The sequence below is a fragment of the Capsicum annuum genome, chromosome 7, assembly GCF_002878395.1.
Source record: "Capsicum annuum cultivar UCD-10X-F1 chromosome 7, UCD10Xv1.1, whole genome shotgun sequence".
NCBI lineage: Eukaryota > Viridiplantae > Streptophyta > Magnoliopsida > Solanales > Solanaceae > Capsicum > Capsicum annuum.
The window spans coordinates 100,927,312-100,948,518 of NC_061117.1; the positions used below are offsets into that span (position 1 = coordinate 100,927,312).

General features: G+C 36.9%; 1 protein-coding gene across 1 annotated transcript; it reads left to right on the forward strand.

Moving 5' to 3' along the window:
* The first annotated feature begins 11,048 nt into the window (after nucleotides 1-11,048).
* Nucleotides 11,049-19,054, forward strand: LOC124885752. The gene is made up of 3 exons (XM_047394002.1): nucleotides 11,049-11,171; nucleotides 12,393-12,552; nucleotides 18,843-19,054. The coding sequence occupies exons 1-3, from the start codon at nucleotides 11,049-11,051 to the stop codon at nucleotides 19,052-19,054; spliced, it is 495 nt and encodes a 164-aa protein (XP_047249958.1).
* Nucleotides 19,055-21,207: the final 2,153 nt, after the last annotated feature.

Below are 21,207 nucleotides of genomic sequence, written 5' to 3' on the forward strand. Positions count from 1 at the left end.
AAATTTATAACTAAATCACTTGGTCAAAACAAATTATCATGGTTATTATTAAGTCAACTATTGCTACAAAATTTTAGTACTCAAAGGAAAAACAATTATTTAACTACAATATTTTATTTAAATAAGCCTTTTCATGGATGAAAGATCACTTCTGCTACAATAAATTTCAGCACACGAAAAAAGTTAATAATTAGCTATGATATTTTATTGAGCAAAAATTTTTTGTCTATATAATTTGATTCTCGCAATAAGTAGCTTGAAGTAAAAATATTTATTTAGTCATAATTTTTTATTTTTATATTTGTTGTAGCTGTATTACTATAATAAGTTTTAGTTCATGGAAAAAATTAATAATTAGCTATAAAATTTTATAACACATAATACGTGGCTATATCATTCAACTAATACCACAATTTTAACAACTTGAAGCACGAAAAATTATCTATCTACAGTAGATTGCTTTAAATAATTTATTGTGGCTACAAGATAACTATTGCCACAAGTTTTTACAACTTGAAGCAAGAAAAATTATGTAGCTCTGATATTTTGTTTTAAATATTTTATTGTGGCTAAGATTACTATTGCTACAATAATTTTTATAGTGTGATAAAAACTTATGACTAGTTACAAAAATTTATTTTAGCAATAAAATTGTAGCTATTGAGGCAATTATTGTCATGATGTTAGTAATTGTAGCAAAAATGAGAAATTAGCTTCGTCGATTTGATTTTCATAGCGAAGAAATTTTATGAATTTACAAATAATTACTAAATTTGAATTTTTGTGGCAATTACTAAGCAATAGCTACAATTTTGAATGAATAGCTTAGATTTCATAGTTATAGATACATTTTTTTTGTAGTGATGACAATTGATTTATCTCCAAAGTCATACAAAAGTATGCATGGTAGCATTTTGGAACTTCTACATATGACTTCTACATGGTATTTCTTAAAAGAATGAACTGATCTATATCAATATTGAAGAGAAATCAAGATGATGGATCAACTTCAAAAAGTCTAATTTTGATAATAGAAAAGAAAATAACCAAAAAATGATATGATATACGAGTTTACCAAAAAATAGTTATTTGGTTAACAACAGAATTTGTAAAAACAGGTTAAAGAAAAGTGGACAAGATTGACAGGTTAAATAAAATTGGACAAGATTGATCAATTTCATTTCCTTTAACGGAAAGACCAGGGATTTGGATGAACGCATGAATATAAACCATTAAAAGAACCTTCTCCCATGGAAATTCTAAGAGAAGAAGACATAAAAACTAGTTTGACCAAGCTTCACGAACTACGTACACTCGATTCTCCTCTCTCGGGAGTGAGATACGTAGGCGCCAGAAGTTTTGATCCTAATGTACGATGTGCGTATCATTCTGATGTTCAACTAGTATATTGCTCTAAGGGATTTTCTAATGTCTTTTATTCTTTTAAAAGGCATCTTTTATAGGCCACAAAAATAAAACTGTCATTTAATTTCAATGTAAAAAGACAACATGCTTCATATTGAAAAGACTATCTAGTAGCACGTTCCTACATTCTGACACTTTTCTTGAGGTTAATTTGATATAACTGTATGAAGGCCTTCTCGGGAGTAAGATCCTGTAGGTAGACTAGTCACAGAGCAACTTTATATGAGCAAGTGTTAAATTGACTCATTTCACATCAGAATGATCTTTTATAATTTTCATTATAACAAACATATCATCGATCTTGATTTAACACATGTAACACTCTAGTTCGTTCCTTAGCTAGACGTTGTTCCTCCCATATAGAAGGTCCCCACTTCTTATATTTATGTAATGAACCTCCAGGTTAGTTTCTATATTTTCCCACTGTTTTACCATTTAGATCTTTCTCATAACTGCCTCAAGTCATAAAAATAACTTGGTAGAGTTGACAGTTTAGTTATCGGGTTTTGGTTTTTAGAGTCAATTCCTTATTTTAAAGTTTTAACTATTAAGAATTGGACATCGGTCCTAAACTATAAGTAAGCGACCTCGTATTTCATTTCTAAAAGTTCTATTATATTTGAAACATCTATTTTAGTCTAGGGGGACCCTTGGTTCGGGTCTCAAGGCCTTCAAACTCATTTTGGGCTATTGGGTAGAAATTGGTGAAAATGACTCTTTGAGTATGGGACCCACATTTCATCGAAATGATCGTAGATGGAAACTTCGATGACGCTATTGAGTCTAAAATGATGAATTTGATAGGGTAGCACAGTTTATTTACATTCACGGGATTCCGAAGAAATCCTGAGTGTCCGATCAAAACTTGGCAAATTTTGCTAAGCACTAGTGTAGGCCTCAACTTGTGCAACTGCTTTAGCAGACCTTTGGTCTCTTAAGGAGGTCGCTTTAATGACTAGCCTTGGTACCCGCCTAGCTACTTTAGCGGAGTCCTTGCCACTTTAGCAGAGGGTCGCTTCAGTGATACTCATCTGCTTTAGTGGAGGCCGACCATTGGGCTTGGTCGCTTAAACGACAGTTGCTCACTTTAGCCATGACCGCTTAAGCATTCAATTGACCTATTTACATCGTTGGTGAATTTTAATACTCTCTTTTTCTAATTTTTTGGATCATTTACTCCAAGTCAAAGTCCATAAAACCCTATGAGACTCAGAGAATTGGGGAGCTTGATCTTTGACTATTCGAGGTGTGTTAGAGAGTTCGTTGGGGATATCTTCTCATCACAATTTTCGTAAGTTTTCTCTAATCTCTAGTAGTTTTCTGACTTAAAACCCCAATCCCTAATTCTTTATGGCTGATTTGAGGGAGAATTTTTGGTCGAATTTCACCCACTTTTAAGGGTTGATGATCTTTGAGTTTAGAGGGAAGTTTTGACAATTTCAAAGTTGTGATTCCACAAGCGGGCCTCCCATGAGATTTCTAGCTTGAATTTGGACTCAAAGCATTTACATGCAATATGGGTATTGTTATTCTCATATTAATGTGCAAATAATTATTTTAATAGTGTGGTATCTGTAATGCCCCAAGATCCCATCCCAGGACGTCACACGTTGCTTAAGGCCACACACGGCCTCAAGCTAACTTTCTAAGCCTGTCTTCACTTCTATAGCTCACTATGACAATAATGACTCTATATAAGGAAGAATAATCATGTTATGAACATACTAGAATACAAAGAAATATTGTACTTTATAATCAAAATACTGCAGTTCTATACATACTGGTACTCTAGTCTGACAAAGCCTCTACTACATAAGACTGAGGAGCCATTGGGAGAGGTCCCCAACAAACTCGCACTGAACTGAAAGGAAACAACCATCTACCAACATGACAACATCAGGGACCTATGACCTCAAAATATGAGGACTCACCCGCTGCAGAAATGTAGATAAAGGTACTCAAAGATCACCGTCGCTACTGAGACTGAGCACCGAAACCTACATCACAAGGGATTATAAAACACAGAAAAGTATGTGAATCAGTACTTGGGAATGTACTGAGTATGAGGGGGTGCATGCAACATTTAAAAAAAACCATAAATATATAAGAAAATCATGCATGCTAACAATAATGACTCTCTTCGCTTGAATTAATTGAAATATATTCCTTCTAAATCATCAATAGTAATACAAGCATTATAAATATCATAAATCATTATGGTCAGCTTAAAATCTTCAACTCAAGACTTAGAGTGACTCGGTAACTCATGAAACTTGGACTATTATAGACTTGAGAGTTTCTTATAACCGACATAAACCATGTGAGCTTACATGAGTCCAACGTCTTGACCACATTGGGGAGAGCTGTTCTATCCTTGCCATCGGAATAGAACCCTAACTTTAGTGATCACTGTCTTGACCTTTGGCCCTTAATCTTAATCCTACGGTGGCACGTAGTTCTAGGGAAATACCATATTTCTCGCTTGGTGCTAAATACTACTCCCAGACTTAAGCTCAGAGCACGTTATGAGATCCACCTCAATCAACTTAAAGGTCTATAATAGAGACCAAATCATAAATATCTCATTAACAAATCATAAACAACTTGTGGATTCCTAACTCGACTCAAACTTAAAGCAATCTTTCTCAACCTCAAATGTACTTGCTCATTAAATCATATCAAATATCAGAACTTCAGGAAAACATCAAAGAACCCATTCTTGACTCTTAAGCTTAAATATCAATATATACTCAATAATCAAACTTCTCATAGAAAAAGCTTAAATCATGACACCTATCTTAAATCACTTAGAAATCATCAATTCATGGTAACAATATACAACTCATGGCGTAAGTTCTCAATTTAAGAAATAAGATGATGAAATAATCATGTATATTAAACTTGAACAACTCAAATCTCATAAAATCATTAATAAAGTAATTTAGGTGTAAAACCACTTTGCAATTTCATGAAAATAAATAATAAAAATTAAATCTTTGGGCACAAGAATGAAAGGAGTGTTCTTGTTCAAATCCCACATACCTTGGATTAGGAATTTAAGATGAAGAGACTTGTTTTTGAATCCTTCTTACACTCTTGAATTAGGGTTCTTGAAGTCTTTGACCGGGAAAGCTTGATTCTTGAACCACTTTGAAACTCTATGGAAGATTATTGAATTTTTTGGAAGAAGATTGGATTTTGGGTTGGAGAGAAACCCTAGCTTCTAGATATTTCTTAGAAGAGAAATGAGAGAAAATGAGGTTTTCTTATCATCTTGGAAATATATATACAAGAACAAAATGGGTGGAAAAGACCAAAATACCCTTTTAAAAAGAGTTGAAAATTGTTGATCGGGGTCTGTGACGGTCGAATTGATGGTCTGTCAGAGCAACTGACGGTCCACCAGATCATCCATAACTCGAGTGACAAACTGGGACATTATGCCTCAATGTGATGGTCGAAGTGACAATCCTTTAGGAAACTGATGGTCTACTAGATTGTCTGTCACTCGGGGGTCAGAAATGGGACATTCTACCTCGACTTGACAGTCCTCTTGATGGTTCTTTAAATTTTTGGCGGCCTACTATTTTGGCCGTTGCACGATGGCCAGAAAAAGGGGTTACTACCTTGGCTTGACGGGAAACCTGATGGTCCACCAAGGACTTGGCGGTCCTTCAGATCTACCGTCTACCGTTAGGCCTAGGCGATTTCGACATTACTTAGTAAAACGACCATAACTTCCTCACCTGATGTCGGATTTCGATAAAATTGGTATCAATGGAAAGCTTATTCAATGATATATATGAAAAAAAGTATAAATTAGAGAAATACAACATAATATAAAAATAAATCATTTTGGAAGCCACCCTTATTCTCTTAAAAGATAGATTTAGGCTTAAGGAGCGATCGGGGTATTACAGTATCGTGCATAGCTTCTCAAAAGGGAAAACTCCAATTTAGTGGAATTTCTCGGGATTCGTTAGAGTCCAAGTATCTAGAATTAATTTCCCTATAGATTGAGCTTTATTATGGTATGAGTATAGTATTGTGCTAGATTTAGGTGGGAATTTATGGCTTGTTTTAATGTTTAGTGAAGTTTGAAATATTTAGTCGGTTATAAATCCATTTTTAGGTAGAATTGAGGAATTTACCCTTTCCTTGAGCTTATTTGTTTCCTTGGACTTGTTTAGACTTATTTAATACCTAAGTAAAACTTGGAAGCCATAGTCTAGTTTTGGATAGAAATTATCATATTATGGAATATTAGGATTAGTGGTAGGCTCCATCGATCCTCTTCTAGGTCAAATATCCTAATTAAATCCTTGTGGACTTAGGAGACTTTTTTTTCAGCAGCTTACATATACTTTTAAGCCTTAGGACGAATTATACATTTTTTTGACTTTTGACTAGACTTGTTACCTTATGACTACTTTAAAATCCATTTTTAGTCCAAAACTTAGTATTCACTTTTGTGCGAATTGGAGGCATGTCATGCTTCCCTATTTGGAGGCCACTATGTAGGTGACTGAACGGCTAGGAAGGTGTTGTAGAGTGGCTACTATTGGCCAACATTGTTCAAGGTTGCCCAAGAGTTTGTCCTAAACTACGACCAATGTCAGAGGAAGGGGTCAATCTCCAAAAGGCATGAGATGTCTTTGACTAAGATGCTTGAAGTAGAATTTTTTAATGTCTGGGAAATCTATTTCATGGGACCTTTTGTAAGCTCGTATGGGATAAAGTATATTTTAGTTGCTGTTGACTATGTCTCGAAATGGGTTAAAGCTGTTGCCTTGCCTGATAATAAAGGAAAGAGGGTTGTTTCTTTTCTCAAGAAGAACATCTTCTCTCGCTTTGAAGTACTACGTACTATTATAAGTGATAGAGGATCTCATTTTTGCAACAAAGTGTTTTGAGTGGCATTAGCAAAGTATGGGGTGAAATAACATAGAGTAGCCACTCCATATCACCCACAAACTAGTGAGAAAGTGGAGGCGTCAAATCAAGAGATTAAAGCCATCCTAGCCAAAATGGTGAATGCTAGTCAGAAAGACTGGTCTCAAAAGCTTGATGATGCCTTATGGGCATATCAGACTGCTTTCAAGACACCCTTTGGCATGTCACCATTTCAGCTGGTCTATGGAAAAGCTTTCCACTTACCAATAGAGCTGGAGCACAAAGCCTTATGGGCACTCAAAAGGCAGAATTTGAGTTGGAAGAAGGCATCAGAGCTAAGACTGGGACAGTTGAATAAGATGGATGAATTTTGTCTCAGGGAATATGAATTAGCAGACCAATATAAATAAAAGATGAAAAAAATACCATGATTGGAGTATAGATATATGAGACTTCCAAAAGGGTGACTTGGTGCTCCTGTTTAATTCCAGACTCAAACTGTTCCCAGGTAAGCTTAAATCTAAATGGTCAGGTCCTTTTAGAGTTAGTTAACTCTACTCACCTGGAGTGGTGGAACTTGAAAATAAAGATGGCAGTACCTTTAAGGTAAATAGGCAACGAGTACACTTTATATTAGTCCAAAAGAATCAATGAAAAGTGCCACTACTATCTATCTCGATGAAGTCTGAAGTAATCGAGATACCTAAGTCGTGCCACGATATTAAATAAGACGCTGCATGAGAGGAAACCTATGACCCCCAAGATTGATCTATTCCAGGTATAGTCTAACCCTAAGTTTAGATTTTCTTTGATTTTAAGTTAAGGGTGTAGGGTAAATTTTTGTTGTTAAATTTTGTAGTCAACTAGGAGAAGTACTAGTACTTGAGGCAGTTGCATGGTTTTTGTGATTTTTGTACATCTCTTCAAGTGGTCTACTTCTTTAACTATGTGATTTGCATTTAAGTGTGACCACTGTATATCTTTGTATGACATTACTTATAGTATCAAAATAATCATTTCTAAACAGATGCATGAACTGAATGAGTAGTAGATTCTAACATACCTATGTGCCAAGTTTGTGTGAGATATTACTTAGTTCCCTCTGTATGCTGAAGTCAGAACTTGCCCGGTTAGTCTTACCTAGGTTGAAGGATAGGGGTTAGGAAAGGATCATAGGATGTTTTGATATTAGCTTACTTTAGCCTAAATGATCTTCCCTATGTGTATAATATCCCTTAATCCCTGTTTTGATCCTGATAGCCTATTTCTTTTTATGACACCTGTCACCTTCCTAGTTATATCACAATGAACCTGTTTTGGCTATTATAGGGGTGTGTGATACAGAATGAGTATGAAAAAAGGTAAAATAAAAAAAAGAATAAAAAGTTGGGTACAGAGGAAGAGAGCAAGAAAAAGAAAAATAATGAAAAAGAATAAATGATTGTGGAAAAGACTGCACCCATCATAAATAAGTGTGATCAAGAAAAGAGAAGAGTAAAAAAGGCTAAGGAGTGAAATCCCAAAAAACTAGTGTAGTGTCAAGGAGGCTTGGTCACTTTAAATACAATCGAATATCATACTAGCCCCTGACCTACATTACAAGCCTAAGAGAAGGCCTATAGTGATGTTAGCTGACCTATCTGAAGATCTAGGTAATGAAAATAAGGGCAAGCCTATGGTACTTGGCATACATTGGTTGGAACTTTGTTTTGAGAGTGAGTGTTCTGATTGTCCCCATGGTTACATATAGGATTACTGATATGAGATGAGGGGGATTTCTTTGCTGTGAGAGCACATCTGATATGTTGCTAGTTGCTAACTTATTTGGAGAGTGTAATACTGGTCTATGCATGGTTGTTATAGCTGAATTAATGTCGTATATTGATTCCTGTGTGTTGCATTGGTGTTCTTCAATATATACACAGTTGTTCTTAAATTGACTGACCTTGGAGATGGTGAAAGTGTTTTAAGATGATATGGATGATTGACTGCCAAATGTGATTTGTATTCTCTTAGTTGTGCTGAATTGCTTGAGGATAAGCAATTATTTTAAGTTGAGGGAGTTGATGTGTGAGCTAATGCTAACACATTTGAGGCTTTTAACTAAGAATAATTGCAAAGTCTTAAGCAAATTTTGTCATTTTTGATTGTTTTATGTTTGATTTTGCAGAAGAAACTAATATGTTAGAGAACCAACAAGAATGGAATCAAATGAGCTGAAATCTAAAGTAAATAGAGGTAAAGTGTGGCTGATGACATTTGTGATAAGTCGTCAGATCTGTGATAACCTATCAGCTTCATCGTCAGCCATATATAGTGAATTGGCCTAAGTTGAAAGCTGTGACAACATTTTGTGATAGGTCGCCAAGGCGCTGATAAGCCGTTAAGAATGTCGTCAGCCTAAGGCAACACATGAGAACTGAAGAAAAGATTTAATGACATTTGTGATAAGTCATCAAAGAACTGATAGGGCATCACCGTTTGTCGTCAGCATTAGGCAGCAAGTGTTCAAAGCAAAAAGGAAGCTGACAACATTTGTGATAAGTCATCAGCCTCCTGATAGGCTATCACAAATGGCCTCACCAAATCCAAAGAATTTCTGAATTTTATTATTTGGTTTCCATTATTAGGTTCAACTATTTAAAGCCTTGTTTAGGGTTTTCTTAAGAGTTCCAAACCTTGAGTTTTGAGACACGATACTTTGATATTTTCTCTCTCTAACTTCTTAGCTTGAAAAAGCAATTACTTTTAAGAGAATTTAATCATTATTTTGGGATTTCTGTTGTGATCTAATCTGAGATTTACTAGTGATTATTCATCTTGTAGTAAGTTTATCTTGAAAATTATGAATTCATCTAGTTTCTTCGATTATTACATCATGCGTGGCTAAATTCCTTTAACCTGAATTATGGGATCTAGGGTTAGGTCTTGATAAGGTGTTGAGTGTTCAGGATTCGAAAGGTGGTAGGATTTCTTGATAATTCTCTTCTTTTAATTATTGTCTGTTGGTTGCAAACGATAGATAACACCTGATTTGATTTTCTTAAGAAAGAAATCAAATATAGTGGGAAGTGAATTATCAACAGGGACTTGGAAACACTAAACTTCCATTTAATAATTAGCGCTGTAACAAGGTTGGTTAACCTGAGGTAAAATCTGGGCAATGAATATAAATTCTCTATGTCCAAGAGGATTAGGTAATTAAATGCTTAAGTAGGTCGAGAGACATTTAAGCATAACTTTGATAAAGATAACTTGTTGTGCTACCTACCGTGAAAATCTTGAACCACTAGTAGCATCTGTCAAGTACCAAAATCCCTATTGAACATAATTCTGGTTTTTCCATAAACTCTTGATTACAAACTGATTAAAGTGATTGACAATTACTTGTTCAACTAAAAAACCCCCATTTCAGGAAACAACCAGCTATCAGCTGATTAAATTGTAAATGACTTAATTTCACACCATATTCCCTGTGGGGTTCGACCCCAACCTAGTTGGGTTATATATTGACAACGATCACTTACATTCTCATTAGAGAGGTGTAGTTTGAGTGTTATCAAAAATGGCACTGTTGCCGAGGAATACGATTGTAAACTGAATTTTGTGTTCGCAAATTGACTGTTAGTTAAGTTTCCTAGCTTTATGTTTATTTGTTGTTTTAGTTTATTGAAGGATCTTTTTAGTGTATGCCAAGAACCAGAAGTTCTGGAGAACCGTTATTACCATCTAATTCGGAACCACAATGAATTCAAAAAATGGTAGAACAATAAGAGGCAGACAGATTGGCAGCCTTAGCTAGAGCTCAGGTGAATGTACAAAATATCGATCAACAAGCACGACATTAAAATCTTGGGAAAAAAGATTTGGGAGATGAGGAGTTACTGAATCATGCTAACCCAAGGATTGCAGAGCAAATAGCTACACCAGTACGGCGTAATGTTAACCTGAACCGTCCGTTCTAAGAAATGCAAGAGTACCAGTCATTCCAGTATAATCTCAATGATGATGATAATGGAATGGACGAAGCAGGTGCAATGGGTGCAATCATTCCTCCACCGTTGGCACCTGGAGCTAATTTCAACATTATGAGTACTATAATCCAACTCCTCAATCTGAAGGGGTTGTTTGGTGGCCTTCCTAGGGATGACCCGAACCTGCATCTGGTAAATATTGTCACTATTTGTAAATATTTTGACAACCCAGGAGTAGGTCAAAATGCTATGCGTCTGAGATTGTTTCTATTGTCTCTGTATGGGGAGGCAACATTGTGGCTAAATGAGCTGACACCCGATTCTATAACCAACTGAAGGCAGTTAAAAGGATCTTTTCTAAAAAAGTTATTTTCCTCTTCCAGGAGTGTACAGCTGAGGGATGAGATCAACAACTTTAGGCAGCTCCCGACTGAATCCTTGCATGACACCTGGGAAAGATTCAAGAAGAAACTGACACAGTGTCCAAACCACAACATGACAGACATACATTTGATGGAGACTTTGTACATGGCTCTTAACCCTTTTACAAAGTCAATTGTAGACAATGTTGTTGGTGGTTCGTTTGTTAATCTTACATTCCCAGAGGCTTCAGAGATGCTGGATAGAATGATAAAACAAAGTTGGGCATAGCATACCTGAGACTCTGTGGTGGCCAGCCCCACTGCTTCTGTGGATATTACTGTAAAACAGCGCAGAAGAGAAGAGGAGCGTGACCAAGACATGGCTCACCTTAAAATGCAGATGGACTTGCTAACCAAGATCTTGCTATCTGGCAAGGTTAAAAAGGTGAAAGCTGTGGGATCTCGGGAAAGAGTTTATGCTGATGCAGAAGAAGAGGCGAACTATGTTAATAATCAGGTGGTTTCTGAGGCAATAGCCAAGGAAATGAAGGTCGGAACTTTTATGATAAGCCTGGTTATAAAGATAGGAAGCAAGGAAATTGGAGGAATAATAATGATAGAGGGGTTATATGTTCCTCCTGGAAATCGTGAGGCTGCTTCAACAAGTTTTGAAAAGATATCCATGGAGGACATGATGGTTAAGTTGTTAAAGGGAGTGGAGGTTATCAACTATGGTGTGACCACCATGAAGACCGATTTGACATTTATCAGTCAGTTGGTGCACTGACACTCCACAACAATCAAATAGTTGGAGCAGCAGATGAGCCAACTCTTCGCAACATTTAACCAAAGAAAGAGTGGAATGTTACCAAGTGATATGGTCCAGAATCTAAGAAATGATGGCTGATTCATGGCTATTACCACTAGAAGTGGTAAGATATTACCTGGCCTTTCTGTAGTTAAACCTATAGTTGATGATGAACTAGAGGAAAGTAGTTCAGTGGAGTCTGAGAAGTTGCATAGTTTTGATGATGTTCTGGAAAAAGGAAAAGAGAAGGAGAAGGAGGTAGTGTTGAAAACTATCCCAAGACCACCACCTCCCTTTCCTTAATGATTGAAGAAAAAAACTAATGATGCAAAATTCAGTAAATTCATGGCAATGCTCAAGCAATTGACAATAAATATGCCTTTAGTTGAGGCACTTGAGCAAATACCAGGATATGCTAAATTTATGAAGGACCTTGTGACTAAGAAAAGAGCGGTGAGCTACGAATTGGAGGATAATCTCCATCATTGTAGTGCTATTTATACAAGGACCTTGGTCCAGAAGAAGCCAGACCTAGGCACATTCACTATTCCCTGTACAATTGGGACTATGAAATTCGCCAAGGAATTATGTGATCTGGGAGCAAGCATTAATTTGATGCCGCTGGATATATATAGAAAGTTGGGTCTGGGAAATCCCATACCCACCAACATGCGACTCGTGATGGTGGATAGGTCAGTAAAATAACCTGTTGGCATTTTATATAATGTGTTGGTGAAGGTATCTAGCTTCATATTCCTTACAGATTTTATCATTTTGGATTACGAGGTGGAATTCGAAGTGCCCATAATCTTGGGTCGACCTTTCTTTGCAACTGGAAGTGTATTGATTGATTTGAGAGCGAATGAGCTCTTATTCAGGATGAATGATAAAGTGATAAAATTTGATGTATGTAAATCAATAAAGCAGTAGGAAGAAATAAGTGTGTTCTCAGTAGTTGATGGGTATTATGAGGATGAACCGGAGGTGTCAAGAGAAGAGCAACTTGTTGCCAAGTCTTTAGCCGCAGTTCTGATGAACTTCGATCGTGAAGGCATTAAAGAGTATGAAGAAACTGTTTGTGCCCTGTCAGGCATGGGTTCATATCCTTATGCTTCTAAAAAGCTAGACCTTGACCTTGCTAATCGACCAACACCACCAGCCAAGCCATCCATTGAGGAGCCACCAGTGTTGGAATTGAAAGAACTGCCTGGGCACTTATGGTACTTATTTTTGGGCAACAGAAACACGCTACCTATTATTATTGTGGTTGATCTGGGTGAGCAACAGGTAAACACACTTATTTCAGTACTTCAGAGGCACAAGAGAGCTATATGATGGACCATCACAGATATTATTGGCATTCCTCCTGGCATCTGCATGTATAAAATACAACTTGAAGATGATTGTATTCCAACCATAAAGCATCAACGCCGTCTTAAACCACCATGAAAGAGGTGGTTAAGAAGGAGATTATTAATTGGTTAGATGCATGAGTGGTTTACCCGATTATTGATAGCAAATGGGTGAGCCCAGTTCAATACGTGCCCCAAAAGGGGGGCATGACTATGGTTGCAAATGAAAGAAATGAGTTGATTCCACTCAGGCCTATGACTGGGTGGAGAGTTTGCATGGACTACCGCAAGCTAAATTCATGGTCTCTGAAAGACCACTTCCCGATGCCTTTTATGGACCAAATACTTGATCGATCGGCTGGAAAGGGATGGTATTGCTTCTTGGATGGATATTCCGGATACAACCAAATCTGTATTGCTCTTAAAGATCAGGAGAAGATGACATTCACATGTCCATATGGCACCTTTACATTTAAAAGGATGCCGTTTGGACTATGAAATGCACCCACCACTTTTCAATGGTGCATGATGTCTATCTTCTCAGCTATGGTCGAGTACACCATAGAGGTATTCATGGATGATTTCTTTGTGGTGGGATATTCATTTGAGGTGTGCTTGGAAAAACTGATCATATCCTTGCAATGATGTGTTGAATTTAATTTGGTGCTTAATTGGGAAAAATGCCATTTTATGGTAAAGGAGGGCATAGTTCTCGGTCACGAAATTTTAGCAAAAGGGATAGAAGTTGATCGAGCCAAAGTAGAAGTTATTGAGAAGCTACCACCTCCCATTTCAGTGAAGGGATTGCGTAGTTTTCTTAGACCTAATGGCTTCTATCGGAGGTTTATAAAAGACTTCTCAAAGGTTGCAAATCCACTTTGCAAACTTTTGGAGAAAGATGTGAAGTTTTCCTTCGATGATGATTGCTTGAAGGCATTTGAATGCCTTAAAAAGATGCTGGTTGAGGCCCCTATTATTGTTGTACCAAACTGGTCAAAACTATTTGAGATCATGTGTGATGTAAGCGGTGTTGCCCTTGGAGCTGTATTGGGATAAAAGAAGGATAAACTATTTTATCCAATATATTATGCCAGCAAAGCACTGAATGGAGCGCAAAATAACTACACCATCACTGAGTAGGAGCTTTTGGTTGTAGTGTATGCTTTTCAGAAATTCAGGGCTTATCTGCTTGGGACCAAACTGGTGGTCCAAATTGACCATGCAGTCTTGAGGTATTTGATGGCTAAGAAGGATACAAACCAAAGCTGATTAAATGGGTGTTGCTACTACAAGAAATTGACTTTGAAGTCAAGGATAGGAAAGGTTGTGAAAAGCTAGTTGTAGATCATCTGTCTAAAATGGAAGGTGAGCAAGCAAGTAGTGATGAAATGAAGATAGATGATGCATTTCTTGATGAAGAGATATTAGCTACTGCGTTGGAGAAATTTCCTTGGTACGATGAATTTGCAAATTATGTTTTGAGTGAAGTCATTCCAGAAAATCTCTCTTTCCATCAAAATAAAAAATTCCTACATGATGTGACACATTATTTCTGGGATGAGCCGTATCTTTTTCAGCGTTGTGCTGACAATATTTTAAAGAGATGTCTACTACAGGTGGATGTATTGTGCATATTAGAGATATGTCATGCATTCCCATTTGGAGGCCACTATGCAGGTGACTGAACGACTAGGAAGGTGTTACAAAGTGGCTAGTATTTGCCAACATTATTCAAGAATGCCCATGAGTTTGTGCTGAAATACGACCATTGTCAGAGACAGGGGTCAATCTCTAAAACACATGAGATTCCTTTGACTAAGATGCTTGAAGTGGAATTGATTGATGTCAGGGGCATCAATTTCATGGGACCTTTTGTAAGCTCATATGGGATGAAGTATATTTTAGTTGCTGTTGACTATGTCTCAAAATGGGTTAAAGCTATTGCCTTGTATAATAATGAAGGAAAGAGGGTTGTTGCTTTTATCAAGAAGAATATTTCTCTCGGTTTGGAATACCACGTAGTATTATAAGCGATGGAGGATCTCATTTTTGCAACAAAGTGTTTCGAGTTGCATTAGTAAAATATAGGGTGAAACAGTATAGAGTAGCCACTCCGTATCACCCATAAACTAGTGGGCAAGTGGAGGCGTCAAATCGAGAGATTAAAGCCATCTTAGCCAAAACAGTGAATGCTAGTCGAAAAGACTGGTCTCGAAAGCTTGATTATGCCTTATGGGCATATCGGACTACTTTTAAGTCACCCATTGGCATGTAACCATTTCAGCTAGTGCATGGAAAAGCTTGCCACTTACCAATAGAGATGGATCACAAAGCCTTATGGGCACTCAAAAGGCTAAATTTGAGTTAGAAGGAGGCAACAGAGCTGGGACTGGGACAGCTGAATGAGATGGATGAATTCCATCTCTGCGCATATGAACAAGCAGATCTATATCAGAAAAGATGAAAAAAATACCATGATTAGAGGATAGCGAAACGATACTTCCAAAAGGGTGACTTGGTGCTCCTGTTCAATTCCATACTCAAACTGTTTCCAGGTAAGCTTAAATCTAAGTGGTCAGGCCCTTTTAGAGTTAGTCAAGTTTACTCACCTTGAGTGGTGGAACTTGAAAATGAAGACGGCAGTTCCTTCAAGGTAAATGGGCAACGAGTCAAACTTTATATTGGTCCAAAAGAATCAATGAAAAATATCACTGAAATCTATCTCGATGAAGTCTAAAGTAATCGAGATACCTGAGTTGTGCCACGATATTAAATTAGATGCTACATGAGAGGCAACCCATGCCTCCCAGGATTGATCTATTCCAGGTATAATCTAACCCTAAGTGTAGATTTTCTTTGATTTTGAGTTGAGAGTGTAGGGTAAATTGTTGTTGTAAAATTTTGTAGTCAACAGGGAGAAGTACTAGTACTTGAGGCAGTTGAATTGTTTTTGTGATTTTTGTACATCTTTTTAAGTGGTTTACTTCTCTAACTATGTGATTTCCATTTAAGTCTGACCACTATATATCTTTGTATGTCATTAGTTATAGTAACACAATGATCATTGCTAAATAGCTGTATGAACTGAATGAGTAGTAGATTGCGATATACCTGTGTGCCAAGTGTGTGTGAGATGTTACTTAGTTCTCTCTATATGCTGAAGCCAGAACTTGCCCGGTTAGTCTAACCTAGGTTGAATAATAGGAGTTAGGAAAGGATCATAGGCCGTTTTGATATTAGCTCACTTTAGCCTAAATGACCTTCCCTATGTGTATAATATCCTTTGATCCCTATTTTGAGCCTGATTAGCCTATTTCTTTTTATAACACCTGTCACTTTCCAATTTGAATCACAATACACCTATTTTGGCCCTAGTTCTCCTTGGACACTGTGCATGTTGACTTAGGCAAATGGCCTAAGTTGAGGGTTGCTATTATAGGGGTGTATGATACAGAATAAGTATGAAGAAAGGTAGAATAAAAGAAAAGAATAAAAATCTAGGTGCGAAGGAAGAGAGCAAGAAAAAGAAAAATTGTGAAAAAGAATAAATGATTGTGGAAAAGACCGCACCCATCATAATAAGTGTGATTAAGAAAATAGAAAAGTAGGAAAGGCTAAGGAGTGAAACCCCAAAAAACTAGTGTAGTGTCAAGGAGGCTTTGTCACTTTAAATACCATCGAGTATCATACCAGCCCCTAACCTATATTACAAGCCTAAGAAAAGACCTATAGTGATCCTAGCTGACCTATTTGAAGATCTGGGTAATGAAAATAAGGGCAAGCGTATGGTACTTGGCATACATTGGTTGGAACTTTGTTTTGAGAGTGAGTGTATTGATTGTACCCATGGTTACATATAGAATTACTGATATGAGATGAGGGGGATTTCTTTGCTATGAGAGCACACTAGATATATTGGTAGTTGCTAACTTGTTTGGAGAGTGTAATACTAGTCTATGCATGGTTGTAATAGCTGAATTAATGCCGTATCTTGATTCCTGTGTGTTGCATTGGTGTTCTTCAACAATATACACAGTTGTTCTTGAATTGACTGACCTTAGAGATGGTGAAAGTGATTTAAGATGATATGGTTAATTGACTGCCAAATGTGCTTTGTAGTCTCTTAGTTATGCTGAGTTTCTTGAGGACAAACAATTATTTTAAGTTGAGGGTGTTGATGTGTGAGCTAGTGCTAACACATTTGAGGCTTTTAACTAAGAATAATTGCAAAGTCTTAAGCAACTTCTGTCGTTTTTGATTGTTTTATGTTTGATTTTGCAGAAGAAGCTAATATGTTATAGATCCAACAAGAATAGAAGAAAATGAGGTAAAATCTAAAGTAAATAGAGGCAAAGTATGGATGACGACATTTGTGATAAGTCATCAGCCCTATGATAAGCTATCAGCTTCATCGTCAGACATAGACAGAGAATTGGCCTAAGTTGAAAGCTCTGATTACATTTTGTGATAGGTCGTCAAGGAGCAGATAAGTTGTTAAGAATGCCATTAGCCTAAGGAAACACATGAGAACTGAAGCAGAGACTTGGCGATATTTATGATAAGTCATCAAGGAGCTGATAAGGCATCACCATTTATCATCAGCATTAGGATTCAAGTGTCCTAAGCAAAAAGGAAGCTAACGACATTTGTGATAAGTCGTCAGCCTCCTGATAGGCTATCACAAATGGAATCACCTAATCCGAATAATTTCTGAATTTATTATTTGGTTTCCATAATTAGGGTAGACTATTTAAAGCCTTGTTTAGGGTTTTCTTAAGAGTTCCAAACCTTGAGTTTTGATACACGATACTTTGATATTTTCTCTCTCTAACTTCTTGTCTTGAAAAAACAATTACTTTGAAGAGAATTTAATCATTATTTTGGGATTTCTGTTGTGATTTCATCTGAGATTCACTAGTTATTATTCATCTTGTGCTAAGTTTATCTTGCAAATTATGAATTCATCTAGTTTCTTTGATTATTACATCATGCGTGGCTAAATTTCTTTAACCTGAATTATGGGATCTAGGGTTAGGTCTTGATAAGGTGCTGAGTGTTCAGGATTCGAAAGGTGGTAGGATTTCTTGATAATTCTGATATTTTAATTATTGTCTCTTGGTTGCAAATGATAGATAACACCTGCTTTGATTTTCTTGAGAAAGAAATCAAATATAGTGGGAAGTGAATTATCAACAGGGACTTGGAAACACTAAACTTCCATTTAATAATTAGCGCTGTAACAAGGTTGGTTAACCTGAGGTAAAATCTGGGCAGTGAATATAAATTCCTTGAGTCCGAGAAAACTATGTAATTAAATTCTTAAGTAGGTCGAGATACATTTAATCATAACTTCAATAAAGATAACTTGTTTTCCTACCTACCGTGAGAATCTTGAACCACTAGTAGCATTTGTCAAGTACCAAAATCCCTAGTGAACATATTTCTATTTTTTCCATTAATTGTTGATTATAAACTAATTAAAGTGATTAACAATTACTTGTTCAACTAAAAAACCCCATTTCAGGAAACATCCTGCTATCAGTTGATTAAATTGTAAATTACTTAAGTTCATACCATATTCCTTATGGGATTCAGAATGATCGCTTACATTCTCATTAGAGAGAAGTAGTTTGAGTGTTATCATCAGGGTTAGGGTCGGGGGCTAGGGTAGGGGAAGGAAGGGTAAAGGGGATAAGAGAGAATTTAGGTTAAGAGTAGGGTCATGGAACATAGTTTCTTGACCAGAGAAGTTAATAAAGCTAGTTAAAATTCTTACAAAATGGCAAATTATTTTGCCTTGTCTCCAAGAAACCAAATGTATAGGTACTATGGCGAGGGTATTTGATGGTTATAAGTTTTGGTACTTAGGAAGTGTGAGGAATATGAATGGTGTAGGTATCCTAGTAGATAATGAGATTAGAAAACAAGTGGTAGAGGTTAAACGGGTCAACGATAGGATGATATTGATTAAGCTAGTTATTTGGAGTGTTTTCTTGGAATATTATTAGTGAGTATGCCCCGCATGTAGGCTTGGATGAGGAAGAGAAAATGAGGCTTTGGGAGTGTTTGGATGAGATGGTGAGGGTCATCTCCAACAATGAGAATATTTTCATTAGAGGGGATTTCAATGGGCACATAGGGTCTTTTTTGAGGGGTTATAATAATGTGCATGGTGGCTATGGGTCCGGTAGAAGAAATGATGATGGAGTGGAACTTTTGGATTTTGCTCAGGCATTTTGATCGGTGGTAGTTAATTTGAACGTTCCCAAGAAGGAGGTTCACTTGGTTACCTTTCATAGTTTGGGGGACAAGACTCAAATTAAATTTTTGCTCCTTCGAAAAGGAGATAGGGGTGCTTGTAAGGATAATAGGTCTTATTGAGTGAGAATTTTTTGATTTAGCATAGGCTTTTGGAGATGGACTTGGAGATCATGAAGGAGAAGAGGAAGAAAACTATGGAGGACCAACCAAGGATTAGATGGGGTAGTTTTCTTTGGCTAGTGCACTGGATATGGGGGATAAGTTATTGGCGAGGAAGGCTTGGGAGAGTGGAGAAGATGCTAATAGTATGTGGGATAAGACTACTAGTTGCATTAGAGATATAACTATAGAGGTGTTGGGCGTCTTGAGAGGCCTCTTATGCAAGCACCAAATGGTCTGGTGGTGAAATAAAGAGGTGAAAGGGAAGGTGGAGGCTAAGAAGAGAGCGTACACGAAGTTGGATGAGAGTAAGGATGAAGAGGATAATTGGAATAATAGGGCGGAATATAAAATTGCTAGGTGAGATGCGAAGTTAGTGGTCATGATGGCTAAGCATGATTCTTTCGAGAGTTTATACATAATATTAGAGAGTAAATATGGGGATAAAAAGTTATACAGGATAGCCATGGTTAAGGAGATGAAGGATCGAGACCTTGACCAAGTGAAGTGTATTAAGGATGTGGACGACAAAGTTTTGATGGAATAGGGTTGTATTAGAAAGAGATGGTAGTCTTACTTCCATAAGCTCCTAAATGAAGGAAAGTATTCTAGCACTGTGTTGAGGAATTTGGCACATTCTGAGAAGTTTCGCGACAATGGTTATTGTAGGCACATTAAGGTTAAGGAGGTTAATGGGGATATTCATAGGATGCAAGAGGTAGAGCGATAAGGCTAGATGATATTGTGGTAGATTTTAAGAAATGCACAACAGGGAAAGGTATGGAGTAGTTGATTCAGTTGTTTAACATAATATTTAAGGTAGTGGTGATTCCTGAAACTTAGAGGTAGAGTACGATGATTCCATTGTATAAGAATAAGGGTGACAATTAGGATTGCAACAATTATAGGGGTATAAAATTATTGAGTTACACTATAAAGGTTTGGGAGAGGGTGGTAGAGTTGAGGTTATGGAGGATTGTTACTATCTCTAAAAATCAGTTTGGATTTATGCTAGGACGCTTGACTACTAAAGCCATCTATCTCATTAGGAGAATGGTGAAGCAGTATTGGGAAAGGAAGAATGATTTACATATTGTGTTTATCAACTTAGAGAAGGCCTATGATAGAGTTCCCAGGTAAGTTCTTTAGAGGTGTTTGGAGGCTATAGGTGTACGTATGGTGTATGATAGGGAGATTAAGGATATGTATGATGGATCCATGACTCAGGTTAGGATTGGGGGATGGGACTCGGAGCACTTTCTTGTCTTGATGGGGTTACACCAAGGATTGATGCTTACTCTATTTCTTTTTACCTTGGTGATGAATGTTTTGACGCGGAAAATTCAAGGAGAAGTGCCTTACTATTTGCTTTTTATGGATGATGTATTCTCGATTAATGAGACACATAGTGGGGTTAATGCTAAATTAGAGGTTTGAAGGCAAACCCTTGAGTCTAAAGGGCTTAGTTTGAGTAGGTCTAAGATAGAATATTTAGAGTGTATGTTCAGTAAGGTGTCTCATGAGTCCGATATGGTTGTTAAGCTTGTTAATAATTCCATCCATAAGAGAGATAGTTTTAAGTATCTGAGGTCTATGATTTAGGGGAATAGAGATATTGATGAAGATATCACTCATCAAATTAGGGTAGGGTGGATAAAATGGAGGCTCACCTCAAGATTCTTGTGTAATAATAAGGTACCTCCAACTTAAAGGCAAGTTCTATAGAGTGGTGTTTAGACTGGCTTTGATGAATAAGGTAGAGTGTTGGCATGTCAAGAAAGCCCATATCCATAAGATGAAGGTGGCAAAGATGAGAATGCTTAAGTGGATGTGTGGGTATACTAGGAAAGATAGGATTAGAAATGAGGTTATTCAAGATAAGGTGGGAGTGGCTTCTGTGAAATCTAAGATAAGGGAAACGAGGTTGAGATAGTTTAGTCATGTGATGAGGAGGGTCACGGATGTCCCAGTAT